The sequence below is a fragment of the Crocodylus siamensis genome, chromosome 3 (assembly GCF_052110815.1).
Source record: "Crocodylus siamensis isolate JL-2025a chromosome 3, ASM5211081v1, whole genome shotgun sequence".
Classification (NCBI taxonomy): domain Eukaryota; kingdom Metazoa; phylum Chordata; order Crocodylia; family Crocodylidae; genus Crocodylus; species Crocodylus siamensis.
This window is the reverse complement of record NC_143397.1, coordinates 3238268-3255450: the sequence shown is the minus strand read 5'-3', so window position 1 is coordinate 3255450 and position 17183 is coordinate 3238268. Positions and strand designations below refer to the sequence as shown.

At 47.9% G+C, this 17183-nt stretch overlaps 1 protein-coding gene across 3 annotated transcripts in view; it reads left to right on the top strand.

Annotated features, from left to right (window-relative positions):
- The window catches only part of DNAI1 (dynein axonemal intermediate chain 1), a 228848-nt gene that overhangs the window by 73245 nt on the left and 138420 nt on the right, over positions 1-17183 (top strand). For all 3 annotated transcript variants that reach the window (XM_090037568.1, XM_090037567.1, XM_090037566.1), the window contains exon 13: positions 16664-16911. In XM_090037568.1, coding sequence (XP_089893694.1) covers positions 16664-16911 — 248 coding nt within the window. The remainder of the gene's footprint in view (positions 1-16663; positions 16912-17183) is intronic.

The following is a 17183-nucleotide window of genomic DNA, read 5'->3' as shown; positions in this document are numbered from 1 at the left end:
AGCAGGCATTGGGGGAGTCCCTGTTCCCCCGAGCACCGCCAGGAGTGACCAGGAATAACGGTCACAAGCTGGCAGAGGGTAGGTTTAGGCTAGATATCGGGAGGCGCGACTTCCCGGTCAGGGCGGCTAGGACCTGGAACCAACTTCCAAGCGAAGTGGTTCAGGCTCCTACCCTGGGGGGCTTTAAGAGGAGGTTAGATGAACACCTTGCTGGGGTTGTTTGACCCCAGTACTCTTTCCTGCCATGGCAGGGGGTCGGACTAGATGATCTACTCAGGTCCCTTCCGACCTTAGAAATTATGAAACTATGAAACATTTCTTCTTATCTGGACCATTGAGTAGCCACCAGAACATCCCAGGATCAGCAGCTCGCTACAGATGTTTATCTGAATTATAACCTGTGGATAAAATGCTCTGAGCCTCGTTATGAAGCCCAAGAGCTAACCAGCACCCTTCGTTCTGTATTCCCTTGCCCCCTTCATCATCTAGACTTGTTGTCGCTGTCAGGTGGTCGCTTTGCAGAAACGCCCAGGGCCCAACTCTCCTCTCATTCAGCCCCTCGCATATTAATGTGACTCCATGTAATTGAGTAGTAGTTTCTGATTAAAACCAGCCTATGTGAGAATGGAATTGGGCTTGCTTTATTGAACCTCGGGATAGGTGTAAAAGCAATTACTGATCAATACGGCAGAAAGAGGCATTTCCTCTCTGATGATCTGGACTCTTCATGGCTGTTAGAAGCTGAAGCTCAGTAATTCTTCTGCTCCTTTCCAGCATGAGGTTCATTTTCTGTTTCCTGGAAATGCCAGTTTGGGCTGATACAGAGTGCTGAACCAAAGAGCGACAGGCTCTGTAATATTGCATGAGCTGGCTGCCATAACAGCTAGCATTAAAGTAAAGGTCTTTATGAATCATGGCATGCCATTACCCAGAAATCTTCCTGCTAAGTGATGCAGATTCCTGTTTCCTTAGCTCACCAAGCTCGCTGCCTGTGAAGCAGGTCTTTTCATTATCAGTCATCTGTTCGTGGCCAGGTTATGGAGAAAGCTCAGCCAACCTTTTCACAGGGCATATTACCTGATTTCCGATTTACTTCTCAAAGGCAATGCCAATTGCCATTCAAGAAGGCTGAAACTACTGTCTGCTAGATGGTGTGTTCAGAAATATATCCCCTGATCTAAAATCCCAATTGGAGAGAGAATTTAAAAGGAAGACATGGGAACCAAGGTTTGTGTATAACCAGCAACGCTGGTTTACATGTGCTTCCCTTTTTTGGGAACCCATAGATTAATAGACATTGAAGCTCAAATGGACGGTTATATCACGTAGTCTGACCTCCTCTGTAGCAAAGGCTAGAAAATTTCTCCAAGCTGCCCCTGGGTAGAGTCCATCACTTGTGTTTGACTGAAGCCGGTCTTTCAGAAAGGCATCCTGTCTTGATCTGAGGATACCAAGAAGCAGAGAACGCACCACTTCTGTTGGTTGCTTCTTTCACTGGTTAATAAGCTTCACTGTTAAAAAGAGGTTACCTTACTGCTCGTTTTGATTTGGCCGGTTTTACATTCTTGTAATTCCCTTTGCTGCTAGATGAATGAACCCATTAGGTCAGGACCTGGCTTCTGCTTGTGAAGATACTCAGACACCTAAACCGAATCCTGCTCAACCTTCTTAACATGCTGAACAGCTCCAAGCTATTTACATGTCTCCCAGAAAGGTCCTCCTGTCATTTCTGTGGTGCTTTTCTGCAGTTTCCTCAGTTTTGCAGCATCTTTTTAAAATTGTGGACACGAGACCTGGGCACAGTGCTCCACAATCGGTCTCACTGGTGCCACGTGCAGGGGTTCTCCTGCACACAATTGCAGTGTAGGTTTAAGGATAGCTCATGTGGCCACAGGATTACAAAGGGAACTCATGAAATTCCCAATTGAGGACTGGTACTCGGCATGCTCTAAAAATCGAGCTGCATTTATGGAGTCTCCTGTGGGGCCTGCATGTCACCAACCCCATTATTTTAGAAAAATAATGAAATTGCTGGTGGCTCCTGAGTAAGATCCAGCATTGCAGGAGGGGTACAGTCACTTCCCTTTATGAGTCTGCCATTGCCTGGCTGTACTGACTTGGCAGCTCACTGAATCCTCTTCATTTTAGTTTCCTATTTGCAAAACAGGGATGCTAATAATGACATGAGGCTTAATATACACAGGGTGATGGGAGGTTGTGCATCCAAGTGGCGGTATAACAAACACTATTATCACACTGTGTTTAGATTATTCTTTTTGTATGGGAAGGCGGTAAATCTCCAATAAAAGGGCTGTATTTATTGTTGCAGAAGCCTTCCCAAACCAATGCTCAGAATTGTTCTTATGAGAACCTGTCAGATGCTGAAGACCGGCTATTATACTAACAACGGCACTACTGGGAAAGAGGTCAGCCAGCCCCTCCTACCTCCTCTCATGAACAGTAGAGGAGCAGGAATCGCAGCCTTGCTTTCATCTCTACTGATTAAGCAGAGACAGTTTATCAACTCCGTTCATATCCATCTCAATGAATTCCCTGAACCTGGTATCTGGCTACTAAGAGGGTAGGGATACCAAGAGTTGCAAAGGTCTGAGCGGCCCAGCTGCCTGTGAACTCACCTGCAGTGTCTTATGGTTGACACACATGGTTGTTTCTCTCTGTTCCAAGCTGAGTCCCTGTCTGCGGTCAGAAGATGAGTTCCCTAAGAACCAAACTCTGGAACGATAGGAGATACTCTTTCATGATGGTATGTGATACTCACTTTGTGATGTACCTACCTCTCTGTCTTGCTTTTACATTCCCAGGGTTCCTGTCCTGCCTTGTCTGGTGCTGCAGTTTCCTTGCCATGCTTCATTTTACAGAAATCCCTTGAGACTTTTAGTCTTCCACAGCAGGAATCCATGGGACTGGGTACTGTGAGAGAAGAGTGTTTCTTGTCTGCCCCCTTTTTCCCCCAAATCTGCTTTGTGCCCTTATTTTCCAGATTTGCCCATGTTTTTGCTGCCTTATCTGACTGTAGGCCAGAATTTGGCCTCCGACTTGTACAGATAGGATCATAGAATCAAGACCCATAGAGAAGTAGGGCTGGAAGGGACTTCCAGAGGTCATCCAGTCCAACCCCTGCCTGTCCCTCTATCCAAACCATCCCGTACAAATCCTTGTCCTCTGGATTTGGACACAATCAACCCTGACACAACAAAGGAGATCGCACCCAAACCAGCCTGTGAAAAAAACTTACTGGACAAGGCTCGGAGGTGGCGGGATGCCACGCCAGAAGACAAATGTGGTGAAACTGAAACCGTGGTGGGTGGAGTCACTGCGGGTGAAGATCTGAAGGAAAAAAAGCAGCTGAGCTGAGAAGAGCCAGGAACACCCGTGTCAGCTTGGGCACGCTTTATAAGAGCATGCCACGGATGATTAGTCAGCCAGATGCCTGGGGCTGGGATAAAAGACCCAGTGGAAGACAAGTGGGGGGGATGGAGTGGAGTCCCCAACTGGTCCAGAGGAGCCAGAGCTCACAAGCAGTCCCAGCGAGGGTACCTGGTAGGTACCCCAGGAAGGGATCCCTACAAGAGCCCAGGGCCAGAGAGGGCCCAAGGATTTATTTATGTGATCGGTGGAGGCAGAGGAAGTCTGCAGCGAAGACTGGAGCCTGGCAGGACCCAGCAGTACCAGGATTTCATAGATTTCATAGACATCAGGGCTGGAAGGGACCTCAAGAGATCATCGAGTCCAGCCCCCTGCCCAAAGGGCAGGAAGTCAGCTGGGGTCATAGGATCCCAGCAAGATAAGCATCCAATTTATTCTTGAAGGTGTTCAATGTAGGTGCTTGAACCACCTCCGCTGGCAGACTGGTCCAGACCTTGGGGGCTTGGACAGTAAAGAAATTCTTCCTTATGTCCAGCCTGAAACGGTCTCGCAGGAGTTTGTGACCGTTCAACCTTGTCATCCCTTGGGGCGCTCTGGTGAACAAACGTTCCCCCAGATCCTGGTGGTCACCCCTGATAAACTTATAGGTGGCCATCAGATCACCCCTGAGCCTGCGCTTTTCCAGGCTGAAGAGTCCCATGTCTCTCAGCCTATCATCGTAAGATCTGTTTTCCTGACCTCTGATCGTGTGCGTGGCTCTCCTCTGGACTCTCTCAAGCAATCTGGATCTGGATGTGGCTGATGGATGGCAGGTACCAAACTTGGGGAAGAGGCGACGCGCTGGGGGACGGAATGGTGCCGAGGCCAGACGCCATATAGGTGGAGAGAAGGGGGATGTAGGAGACATTTGGGAGAGAAACATCACCACTAGCCTGTGGCCATAAAATCCCGAGAGCCTGAGCACCGAGAAGGTTCAGGACGTCAACCTTGATGACACAGCTGACAACATCACAGTTGGCATTAGGTGGGGTGTAGGGGAGGCAGAGCCCCACAAAGGAGGAACAGCAGGAATGACTAAGGGAAGGTGCCAGGGAGGTGGGACCAAACATCATCTTCCTGATCCAAACATAATCATCATCAAAGATGTGGCAGGCAAGGCCCCTGGGGAACCGACCCAAAGTCACTCCAATAACCAAACTGTTCATCCCAAAGAACCACAGGAAGGTTCAAGAAGAACCTATATACGTGACGCCCAGGGGAGAGACATCAAGACTACACTGCCACAAGTAAAGCAGGGGGACCCTAGATGGTCAACATCCTGCTGCTGCAAAGGTTGTTAATATAAGTTTGGGAATTCCCAGGTAGAGGCCACAGCCCCATTACAAAGGAAAGCAAAACCCCACCGCCTGTTATGCTTTGACCATGGGGTAAAGTTTCTTCCTACCCCCAAATATGGCAATCAGCCTGACCCTGGGTGGGGCACAAGACCCTCTAGCTGGGAACCTCCAGGTTTAGGTCCCAGCAGGAGCATTGGCATGGCCCATCCACAATCCCTAGCCTTGGGTGCAGCCAACACTGAATGCCTCTGAGGAAGACTTACAAAAAAGACCCCTGACACATCTAGCAGCAAGAGAGGAAAATATTTCCTCCTGACCCCGTGCAGCAAGCCCAGAGGCCTGGGAAATCCCCATGGTAGAACATAGGCATCGCTATGCCCAGATCAGCCCTGACCAGTGGCTGTGCAACCTCCTCCTGAACACTTCCAATGATGGAGATACCACAGCTTTCCTAGACCTCTGTTCCACTGTGTCATATTTTGAACGGGTATCAGAAACAAATGTGATATGTTCTTATGCAGACCACGCAGACCAGTGACAATAGCTCATTCCAGGGTACAGATCCAGCAAACCAGGCTCTTCCCTCTTCCCATCCCTTCTCTCTTTCTTCTTCATCTTCCATTGCTCTCTTCCAAGGATTCTGACCCAGCCCTGCCGCTAGGTACCAAGCCACCTGGCTTCATAGGAGACTCAAATGATGAGCAGGTGGCTAGGGTTATTGCTGTTTGGAACGCAGCTTGTTAGACAAGTCATGCTTTTGTTCTGAAATCTCCTTAGCAGCCTCAGAAGCTTCTTATCCTGACTGCCAATCACTGGCTTCAACTTGTAGCACAGATCAGATTTGGATGTAAAGCCTAGAAGTGATGCAAGCTCTGAAAAGACCAGTTCAGCCATGAGATGCAGATATCCATGGCATTTATCAGTCACACAGGAGAGCATGGTTGTTTAATATTATACTGATTTGGCCACTGCACCTAGGAGCCCTTCTCACAGGCCAAGTTCCCATTGCACTCAGCACTGTCCAGACACCATTTGTTTTATTGTACTTGTCAGGTGTGTCTGGGTTATTTATTGACTAGCGAATTTCCCATCAACCTCCCAAACCATCGCCCGAACACAGAGGGCAATCTGCGCCCCAACCTCTCTGCTTCTGACATGGTGCGTTCTGTGCCATAGCTGGAGCTCTCTGCTTCCGCTTCTGCAGGTGTGTGCCCCAAGCTCCTGGACCTTCACCCTGCTGCAGCCAGAAGGGCGAGACCTCAACAAGCTGAGACTGGTCTTTGACAGGAGGTTTGTTTAAAATGGTAAAAGGTAGTTTCCTTCAGGAAGTAGCCAGCAGATGCTGTGAGCTCTTAAACAGAGGAATAACATTATGCATGTGAGCACATCTGGTATTAAATCCTCACAGGTTTATTCAGTGTCCAGAGCAATGCGACCACTATATGCAAGCTGTAGCCATTGCATATTACTGTGGTGTAAATATTAAATAGTAACTAATGATTAAATAACTACCAATCTCTAGAATATCATGTAATTCAAAGTATAATTAATGTGTACCACTTATTATAAAATGCAATTGTGAAAATTATATTCTAGGTTAGAATTATATAAATAATATTCTATAATTAGAATATAATTATATAAATATAATTATATAAATTATATTCTATATGGGTTTCTGAAGACCTTCAATTAACTGAAACAGCTATCAAAGTAGTTAAAATAATAATACTAATATCTATAACAACAACAATAATAATAAATGAGCAGGTTAGGGAGCAACGAAATCTTTTTTGAATGGAGGTTTAGACTAGCCTTGCAGGGATCTCTCTGGGGGGTTTTTGCATTGCAATACATGTCCCACTAAACAGAAATAAATAAAAGCTTTGAAAAAGGAATGAAGTCCCCAGAAACCGAGGTCAGGGAACCTGTCAGCTACAGCCAAGTGAAGTTTTAGACTTGTTGAAGAGCAACTAAGTAGGCTGGGATTATTACATTTAGAAAGGAGGTAAATATGAATAGGTCTGGTCTAAGGGTGTAAGATGCTAAATGGTCCAGACAAGGTGGATCGGGTATATCTGTTCTCCCTGCTTCATAACAAAAGACCAAGGGGATGTTGAGTGAAATTGAAAGCTGGGGCATTTGGAGACGATCCAGGGAAACAGATGTTCCTATAATGCATCATTAATACATGAAGGTATTGAGGCCAAGAGTGCAGTGAGATTGAAAGAGGATTTGGACACCTGCCTGGATATCAAGACTATGCAGTTATTGTAACTGGAGATGACAAGTATTGTAGAAGGATTTCAGCATTTAAGCTAGTTTCTGGCAATAAAAGACAGGGATGAGACCTGTCACCTCTGCCTACTCCTGGGTTTCCACACCTTCCTGTGAACTGGCTGCTTCTGCCCAGTGCCAGAGACAGGACAATGTAATCCAGTGGGGAGCTAATGTAGATGGAACTAGAGTCCCATTTCTCTTCCAACTCTGCTCATGTGTACTGTAGAGAAATCATATTCTTTGCTTCAGGGGTGTAGGTTGTAGCCGTGTTGGTCTAAGGACATAGGCAGACAGGGTTCTTTGGGTAAATCTGATATCTTTTATTAGACCAACTCAAATAGTGGAAAAATTCTTCTTAGCAAGCGTTCCAGCACAAACACCCTTCGTCAGGCTGAGGAAGCATCTGCAGATGCTCTGTGCTCTTCCTGGATGGAGGGGTACAGCAGCCAGAGGCCAGTAGGAAAGCCACCCAGTTCAAATGTAAATTGAGGTGGTCAGTAGGTGAGGGACAGGTGTGGGGAAAGGGGGAATGAAAGTGGCTGTAGTCAAAGGATGAGAAACAGGAGAGAGGGGGGGATAAGAATAGCTGGTAAAAAGTGGAGGGTTTACCTGGGGATATTCTTTGCTGGTATTTGACCCAGGTGTCAGTCCATGTTATTCAGTTAATTCCGGGATGGATCCAGGATTTTGCAAAGTTGGGTGTGGGAGCAGCCAACCGTGCTCCCAGGGTAGCTTCACCGCTTCTCCCAGCCTCCTCCTCAACCCACTGGTGGGGGAAGATTGCACTGTGCTTGTCTCTAAGGACTTTTTAAAGTTCCCAAAGCAGGTAAGCACCCTCCCCTTTCCCAACTGTGCTCAGAGGCATGGTAATTGATGTTCGGTTACTCTCCCTCTTTTCTTCCAGGGGCCCAGATACCCCATGACACATTTACCCCAGTGCTACGTACATCAGTTTAATATCCCAGTGCAAAACTACACCGTGGTCCTGCCCGAACAGCAGAGCACTGCGGGCAGCAGGCGCTGTTGCGGCACCTTGCCACTAGATGGTAGGGAAGCATGGACTAGGAGCCTGCTTGCTAGAGCAAAGGGCTCCCCTGGGTGGAAGTGGACACATGATCCCTGCACTGGTGCAACTTAAACAGGTTTATTTTTACTGCAGTTCTTTTCTGGAGTGATTTTCCCTAAACACCAAGCACTTACACTGCCAGGGGAGTTTACATAGATTTCATAGAGATTAGGGCTGGAAGGGACCTCGCAAGATCATCGAGTCCAGCCCCCGCCCCAGGGGCAGGAAGTCAGCGGGGGTCAGATGTGTGTGCGTGCCTGGTTATACCAGTGCAGGGGGCAGTTACCCTGATGCAAATGTGTTGTGTGTCCAACACGTCTTCAAAAAAACCTCTCTTAGCTCCTTCCTCTCTAGGTGCCTCTTCCATGTAGGGTTGCCAACTCCATTTGCATTTATTCTGGGAGGTTGCCTGAATGCTAATGTGCCTACAACACACAACGCGAACGTATCTATGTGCTTGTGTATATCAATTACGGATTACGGTGCATGGACTTAACGGCAGGAAGGCAAATGCACATTACTGGTATGTTTAACCCCCCCACTGGACTACTGTATACTTCGGATTTAACATTTAATATTTATTTTAATGACTGCCCTATCATTTATCTTCCAGGTGACTCTCAACAGTCTCCTGGAGATTTATATCTAATTCCTGGAAATGCCAGAGCAATCCTGGAAGGTTGGCAACCCTACTTCTATGGTCCAAGGCAGGATGGGCTCATGGGACCAGGCATTTGTCAGCTTTCAGTATAAAAAACACGGGGGATTCTTTTCTTTTAACTGTAGAGTGCATCAGCACCTCTTCTGGGGAACACTTCACTGGATATATTAGAAATGTGGAAAGGTAGCCAGCACAGGTCTCTTTTCAATGACAGCATGCAGGAATGTTTATACAAAACAGGCATTTGTATAGCGGTGCATCAGCCAGGTGGGACACACAGTCGTGGGCTGTAGTATGCATGCGAAAGACAACCAGGGGCTACGAAAGCCTTGGCCACATGATGGCACTGTTAAATATTCAGTTGGTTGCAAGTGTAAACCAAATATGCCAGGTTGTGAGACAGAGGAAACGAACCCAGAGGATCTGCAGGTGTTATTTATTAAATCAGCTTTAGCAAGACTGGTGCTTATGCTGAGAAAAGTACGGGAGAGCAAGAGCAAAAAGTTCAGTTTTGTTTCATTGCATAGTGCCTCATTATTGCTGTTGAGTCTGTAATATGAACATCTGGCATACGTGTCGCTTTTCTATCCCTGGAGTGCTTTGTACGCGTCAGCTCATCCTCACCTGGCCTTTGAAGCTGGGAAGTATTGTTTCACTACCTCTTTACAGAGAAACCAAGCCACAGAGTAATTAAGTCACTTGCCAGGATGGACACGATTAGCCAGCAACTTCCTGTGCTGGGTCTGTGAAACCTAAACATGTTTTTTCTGTACTAGCATTACTGTTTTTTGGCAAAAGTAGAAAAAAGCCAATAAAAACTAGCTTCAGAAGAATCTTAGGATAAATTGGTCAGTCTGAACTGGTGGCAGATCTCAAGGGCTTTGCATTGGATACTGCTTCCATTTTAGCTAGTGGCAAAACTCCCACTAACTTAACTTAACTGACACATGGCAGTTCCTGAATTTGTGTTAGGTACAACCGAGGCTCGTCTATACAAGATGTTTGCTATGGAGTTACCTAATCAGCTCCACAATAAAGTTTCAGTGTCTATATGTGCCGCCCTATCAGGCCCATAGTAAACTAATTAACTCCCTGGTAGGTAGGTACTGGTAAACACAAGTACTATCCTGCAGCAGCAGTATTTAGTGCACTGCAGCCTACATGTAGATGCTAACGGGGCTGGCTGGGGCACATGGGGGCTTCAGTGTGGAGGATGCCTGCTGGCTAGTCCCACCCTATAGCACCCTTGTGACCCAGCCAGCTTCTCTGTAGCACATTGAGCTGGATCAGAGCAACCCCGGGCTGGCAGGCTGACCCCCCTGGGCACCCTGCCAGCCAGGGATGCTCTGCCCTACCTCAACATGCTGTGGTCCTAAGCGCACATGTAAACGTGGCATCCAGGAGTAATAAACTTCGGTCCAAATTGTGCCAAAGTTTATTCAGTTGAATTAATTGCACATTTAGATGTCCCTCCTGTGTGGCAGCTGCATCTCTGGGAACTCTTAAGTGGCTGTATCACATGTTGTGTGTGTGTGGGGGGCGGGGATGGTACTTGGATTTACATAGCATGGCTTTCCCCCTTGATGCAACAAATTGCTTGTTCAGTGCTAGCTTGCAAAGCAGCATGCCCTGATAGCTTTGAAAACAGGCTTGACAATAAGATCATCCTGCATTCTGCTCCTAGCATGAACAAACTATTTGATCTCTCCAAATCTGTTTTTGTATCTCTCAAATAATTGCATGATACTGCCTCACATGGATTGAGGCTCAATTTATGACTGACAGTGACTTCTTATTCATAGACATTTGCTGCACACAGTCGCTGTGCCCAAGACTGTGCAGAACAGAGCGAGTGGTCGTCTCTGTCCTAAGGGCATGGGGTCAGGTGCAGGGCTTGTCAGAGGGAAGTGAGCATGGAGGAAGGTGTGAGAGCGGGGGAATGAGGATGCAGGGATGCAGAAGGAATGAAGCTTGGAGCATCAGAACGAGGGGATGGGGGACTGGCAGGGGAGAGCGGCACTAGGGGTTTGGTGAGAGAGGAAGACCTTAGAGCCACTAATCCGCCCTCTGGAGAAAGGACTCTGTCCAGAAACATGGGGAGGGAAGCAGGGAAATGTTTTCCTAGTAAGAATCAACCACATTTGGTAACAAAATGTTGGGGGTGAGGGTGGAAGCTGGAAAGGCTACCAGACTTCACCAGCTTGCATAGCAGAGAAGATAGGAGAGTTGTGAGCAGTGTCTGAAGAAGGGGATGATTTGGAGAAGGGAGCTTGTATCCAGATGACGTAGACTTTGCTCCGTGTCACTGGAGCACGTTGTGAGCCATCACTAGTCTGTCTGTGAAAGGACTGTCAGAGGAGGAAAGCTCACAGCACCTTCCCCTGGGCAGTGGTCATGTTTGTGTGATTGTGCAGTTGCACTCCCCACACGTGGAACATGTTTAGTCCCATTGCTAGAACAAGCAGGAATGTGTTTCTCCTTCTAACTGCCTTGGGAGGCAGAGAAAAGCTCTTGTCCCCATTTCAAAGGTGGGGGACTGAGGCACAAGGATTGAAAGACTTATCCAGTGTTGCACAGGGAGTCCATGGCAGAGACATGAAGACAGGTCTCCCAAGTTTGAGGCTAATTCTCTGACTACTGTGGATCTGAAAAGTGCTTTCCAAATGCTGCTGGCCTCCCCCAGATCTGTGTGGTTTTAGCCAGGGCTGTCAGATCACTTGGGTCTCTGAGCCAGACTGGGATCTCCAGGAGCTTTCTGAGCCAGATCCAAACCTGGCAGGGGGAGTGAGGTGAGTGGCAGCAGGGGCACAAGTGGCAGCAGCACAGGGGTTAATGTGGCTGTCACTAGCCCCCCATCATCAACACTTGTCCCCAGTGGGGTTGGCTCTGGAGCTGGGACTTCAGTGACAGCCCTTCCCTGCTTGCCCCACCCCTGAATTCCCAGCCCGTCTAGGAGCCCTGCAGCCAGGTGTAATGGGTCCATGGGCTGGATCCAGCCCAGGGGCCTCATCTTTGACACCCCTGGCATAAGCAAAAGGGCCAGCTCTTTCATATAGGCTTGCAAACTCAGCCCTAGAGCATCTTCTCCCTTCCTAATTTGCAACTTTGGCTCCTAATTAGACACCAATCTTCTTTGTATGGGCTGGGCGGGACTGCCCAAGAAGTCAAGTGCTCCCGCTGCTCTCAGGAAGGCACCGAATCTTCCTGGCTTTTGTCCTTGGCCGTCTCACAGCATTGCTGCTCAGATTCAATGACAAGCATGTTTTGTTCCAAAAGTTTCCTGGATCTCTCATCTCCATTGCCCCTGCTGGCTGCAGTGTCTCCGAAGCTCATTTGCCAGTTGGCCTGTTCAAGGAGGGTGCATGCTTCCTCGATAGCTCATGTCTTTAAAGGTTGTTTTTAGCTATTGATCTGCATGGCTTAGACAAGCAGCCTCCGGTCGTGGCAGAGTCCATGGCAGAGTCATTAGGTTTCTCTCACAGCCTCAGGAAGTGTATAAATTACACCCTGCTGTGGGAGCTGTCAGGTTCTTCTCATCCCAAATGTCCAGAGCACTGAGAAACTCCTCTTGGTTCCCCCTGCATCAGACTTACAAGTCCTGTGTTTCCTTAACAGTCGCTGCCAATAAATGGAACTTGATGAGGAATGAAAGCTAGAGCTACAGGAAGAGTGTCAGGCAGCCCATTAAATGGTGACAAGTGCCTAAATCAGCATAATAGGAAACAACCTACTGTTTGTCCGCAGGGAACTGATCTGAGGAATCTGAGCTCGCTGCCCTGCAGTGCCAGTTTCTACTGACTAGAAGGTTATGTTGTCTCCCGATGGCCAGAAACGCCCATGCCCACTGAGTGCCTTCCCCTCACAGCCCCAGCAGGGAGGTAACGTGTTTTTACAGATAGACCTCAAGAGGTAGTCTCGGTGGGCACATCTGCAGGAGATGCTTTACCGCACAGCAGACTAATTTGCTGCACAGTAAAGCGTCACTGTCTACACGTGCACAGCATTTGGGGTGCAGTAGACTAATTTACTGTGCTGCCGGATAGTCCGGGCAGATACAAGTGTTATCCAGCAGTGTAGTAAATGACTGCGCTTAAATGCATATGTAGACAGTGACATTGGGATTAGTTTGCTCTGGCTCCCACCCAGCCCATACAAAGAAGATTGTGTCTAATTAGGAGCCAGAGTTGCAAATTAGGAAGGGTATATTCAGTTTCATTAATTGTATGTGTAGATGCACCCAGTGTGACTCTCCTGATAATGGGGGTGTTTCTAATACAGAGATGCAGGCCTGCAGAGATCCAGGCCTGAAACTATTACATTCTGTAGAGATCCAGGCCTGAAACTAATGAAACTTTGGAGGGGAATATAAAATCACTGCTGGTATATTTTGCAGATGACAAAAAAATGGTGGAATCATCGAATCAATGAGTCAGAAGGGACCTAGACAGATCATCGAGTCCAACCCCCTGCCATGGGCAGGAAGGAGCACTGGGGGTGGAGGGGTGCCTATCCAGTCTCCTCTTGAAGATCTCCAGGGAAGGCGAGAGCACCGCCTCTCTGGGAAGCCCATTCGAGGCTCTGGCCACCCTACAGTGAAGTAGTTCTTCCTAATAGCTAACCTAAACCTCTCCTCCCTCAGCTTGTGGCCATTGTTCCTGGTGACCCCAAGGGGGCCCTGGGGAACAGATTTTCCCCGAGTCCCTGCTGCTGACCCCTGATAAGGTTGTAAGGTTGGAGTTTGCATTTAGCGCGTCAGGGGTTTTAATGCAGACACACCCAGCATTCTGCACGGAGGGACAGGGACTTCAGGCCGGCCTGCAGAAGGGGGGATGGTATCCTTGCAAGTAGGGACCCTGGAAAAAAATGTCAGCTGCTAAAGCTGAAGCCAGACACATTCAAAAGAGAAATTAGGCACAGGGTTTTAGCACTGAGGGCAATTAGTCACTGACACAAAGTACCAAAGGAGGTGGTAGATTCTCCCTCACTCTATCGCTTCAGATAGACTTTAGGCAAAAGCAAGTTTCTGGCTTCCATGCAGGGATACCTGGGTGAAATGTAAGCACCCATGACATCCAAAAAGCCAGCACTAGAGTCGTGATCTCTAGACAGTATGAGCTAAGAGTTTCTTCTGGCCTTAAACTACGACTCTGTGAATTTCTGAAGAATGTTCTCCTTCCGGGGGAGCTTTCAGGAGGTTTCTGACAGTGTTCACGGTCACAGACTGGGCTCCATGGTCACATGTGGGAACCACAGTGAGCCAGGCATTGCCATGGCACAGCACTTCTGGGTGTTTCATTGGGGTGGGAACCCCGGCTGGCGTGTAGGTCCCTCAGTGGCTCTTCGAATCCTTCAGCAGACAGTTCCTCCTCCCTCGGGATGCACCGAGAGGCACTGTGATCTAGGCCCCTGGCTCTGTTCCTGGTTCTTCCACTGACTCACTGGGTGACCTTGGGCAAGCCATTTCACCTTCCTTTTGTACTCTCCACCTCTGTACTAACATCTGCTCCCCAGAGGTGCAGTGGACATGAATCAGTTTAGTGCCTGGGTTTGTTCTAAGCACTGGAGCAGTTCAAAAACTGCTTGTTAGTATTAATGCTGTTTTGACAGCCCTGTGAAATAAGCTTGTCATGTGCTCTCTCCCTGCTCTTTCTGGGAAGCTGTACGACAGCAGAAGTCATCCTGCTGGCCCCCTCTTGTTCCAGGGTAGCCCTGTGCTTCCGGGGCTGACAGCACCCTGGGCTACTCTGTGTCCTTAGGAGCAAGGTTTGTTGGCTGATATCTTGTATTGGACCTAGTATATAACTGGGAGAAATGTTAGACAAGCTTCCGGCCCCCAAGGGATGTCTTTCTCAGATCACTTAGAGAAGCGTGTCAGTATACTGCTAACGGTTAGGATCATAGGAAAGTAGGGCAGGAAGGGACCTCCCAAGGTCACCTAGTCCAGCCCCCTGCTCAAGGCAGGATCAGCCCTGACTAAACCATCCCAGCTGAGTGTCCATCCAACCAGCTCTTCAAAACTTCCCAAGATGGAAATTCCTTCATTTCCTAACCTGCAACCTCAGTTTCCCTTGCTGACGCTTGAGGCCATTGGTCCTAGTCCCATCTCCTACCAGGACAGCTGGAGTGGGAGAATGGTCCAGCTGAATGCCAGGGGTGCTGGACCGTTCTGTGTGACACTGAGCCCGCTCCATCTCTGAAGTGCCACCGTGTCTTCTGCCTTTCTTTTGAACTGGTTTTCTGGTAGTAATCTCCCTCTTCTTTTCTGTAACATGTTTCTCCTCATGGTTCTGGGGTGTTTCAGATGAGGAGGAGGTAGGAATCTTTCTTTTCTGTTTCAAAAGAAGGAAGCCACTTTGCCCTGCTGCTCCCTTAGCTGCAGAAGAAAAGGATTGTTCTGTGTTTAGAAAGTGAAAAGGTTTGCAGTACAAATGGGAAGCCAGAGTAACAGTTTTATCCGGGCATAGGTGACTTCCAGTGTTCTTCACAAATATTCACACTCATGAGGTTTCCATCCAACCAAATGCCTGAGTGCCCATCTGTGAGTATCTCACCTTTCAGGGATAGAGTGCTCTCCATCTGCTTGGAGAGGTCGTTGAAATTAGTGTTATCTCAAGGGCACATGTTCACTGACCCTTTGTCCTGCAGAACCAGTCAACATTTCAAGTGAGGTGGGAAATAAAAAATGTTAAAAGGAGCTCACTCTTGTTGTGTAGAGCAGTGGTGTCCAAACTTTTTTGATTGCGCACCTCTATCATTAAAAATTTTTGAGCATGCACCCCCAATATATGTATATTTATATTCCTGCACCCCGTCAGTAAAAAATTTTTGAGCACGCACCCCCAATATATGTATATTTATATAAATAGAAATAGAAGTTCTAATATTTTCTTCCCACACCCCAATGGGTCGTCTTGGGGTGCGCGCACCCCACTTTAGAGATCACTGCTGTAGAGGCATGCAGCATGCACCTGAAGACAAGCATCCTTCCATCAAGCAATGCATTTGCTTCCCATATAACATGTGCCAGAGGGCACGTAGCAGCAAGGAAAGCGTTAGCAGAGATGGCTAAGATGCCCACAGAGAGTTCTGGTTCTGCAGATTTCTACAGAGCTCCTTCTTGGCCTCTGGTGAGTTTATCTGTGTTAGCACCCTTCCTACTCCTCCGGAGCTTGGGGAATGGTCTCAAAAGAACAACTGAGATCTTCAGGGCACTATCAGGCCTAGGGAAAAACAGAGAAGATAAATGACTGACCACTAGTAAAGAGAGGAAAACAGACATGCCAGGAGGTGAGAGTTAATTTCAGACAACATAAAGGAAAGGGGAAACCAAGTAAAAAGGGAAACAATTTTGGCAAAAAATAAATTGCAATGACAAAACAAGGGTGAGGGGTTAGAAATAAGCAGCAGTAGCTTGTTCAGTGCACTATATATCAATGTGTTGGTGCCATATGCTCTAGGGGGTTAAATGCAGAGGAGAGAATTTCATTCCTTGAGAGAGAAGTTAATAAGGCATCCGGAGCGCTGAGAGCATGTGCGATATTCATAAAAACCCAGTGCACTGAATTACTGACCAGAAGACTCAGACTCGCTCTCCACTGGCTAGTCAACCCTTCCTCTTTAAAAAGGCAGTGAAAACACAAACCTTTCTGCCTGGCCAGATGGCCACTGTGTCCAGTCTCTGGAGTACTGAAGCGGGGAGGCATCGATTCAAGAGTGTCCCTCATGAGGGAAGCTCAGTCCTGTCCTTCCCACCCCACTTAAAGGTATGTATTCACAATTCTTTCTCACAGGAAGCTCCCTTTCACACTCATTTTAGGTTTCCTTTTGAGACCATGTTGACAACAGCTGCTGTACTGTATCCTTCAACGCTTGAGGCGCTTGGAGGTAGGGAGGTCTCTGCTCACGTCATGACGTGCTGCTTCTCTTGTTTAGATGACTTCATGAAGCAGAGCCGGGGCATGCTCCTGCTGTACAGCATGAAGAACCCCTCCTTCCCGGAGTACACCTTCAGCAGCGAGAGCGGCATCATGTGCCTTGACATCCATAACGACTACCCCTACCTTCTGGCGGTGGGCTTCTATGATGGCAACGTGGCCATCTACAACCTGAAGAAGCCGCACTCCCAGCCCAGCTACAAGAGTTCTGCCAAGGCAGGGAAGCACACCGACCCCGTTTGGCAGGTGGGTGCCCCTTGGGGAGTCCTGCTTTTCCTTTCATCTAGCATGACACTCATTTGGATTGAGTTCAGACCCCACAGCAACGGGAGTTGGATAGATGAACAGGTGAGTGGTCTCCGTGCATCTGTCAGCAGCATTAATTACTGCCTGGTAACTTTAGGCCTAATAAATACTTTTCAATATATGGAAGCCCATAGGGATTGGCTGCAATAATGAGCTACAACAGAAACTAAGCAGGTCAGCAGAATGTGGTTCAAACGCTTATTTTTCTTTCA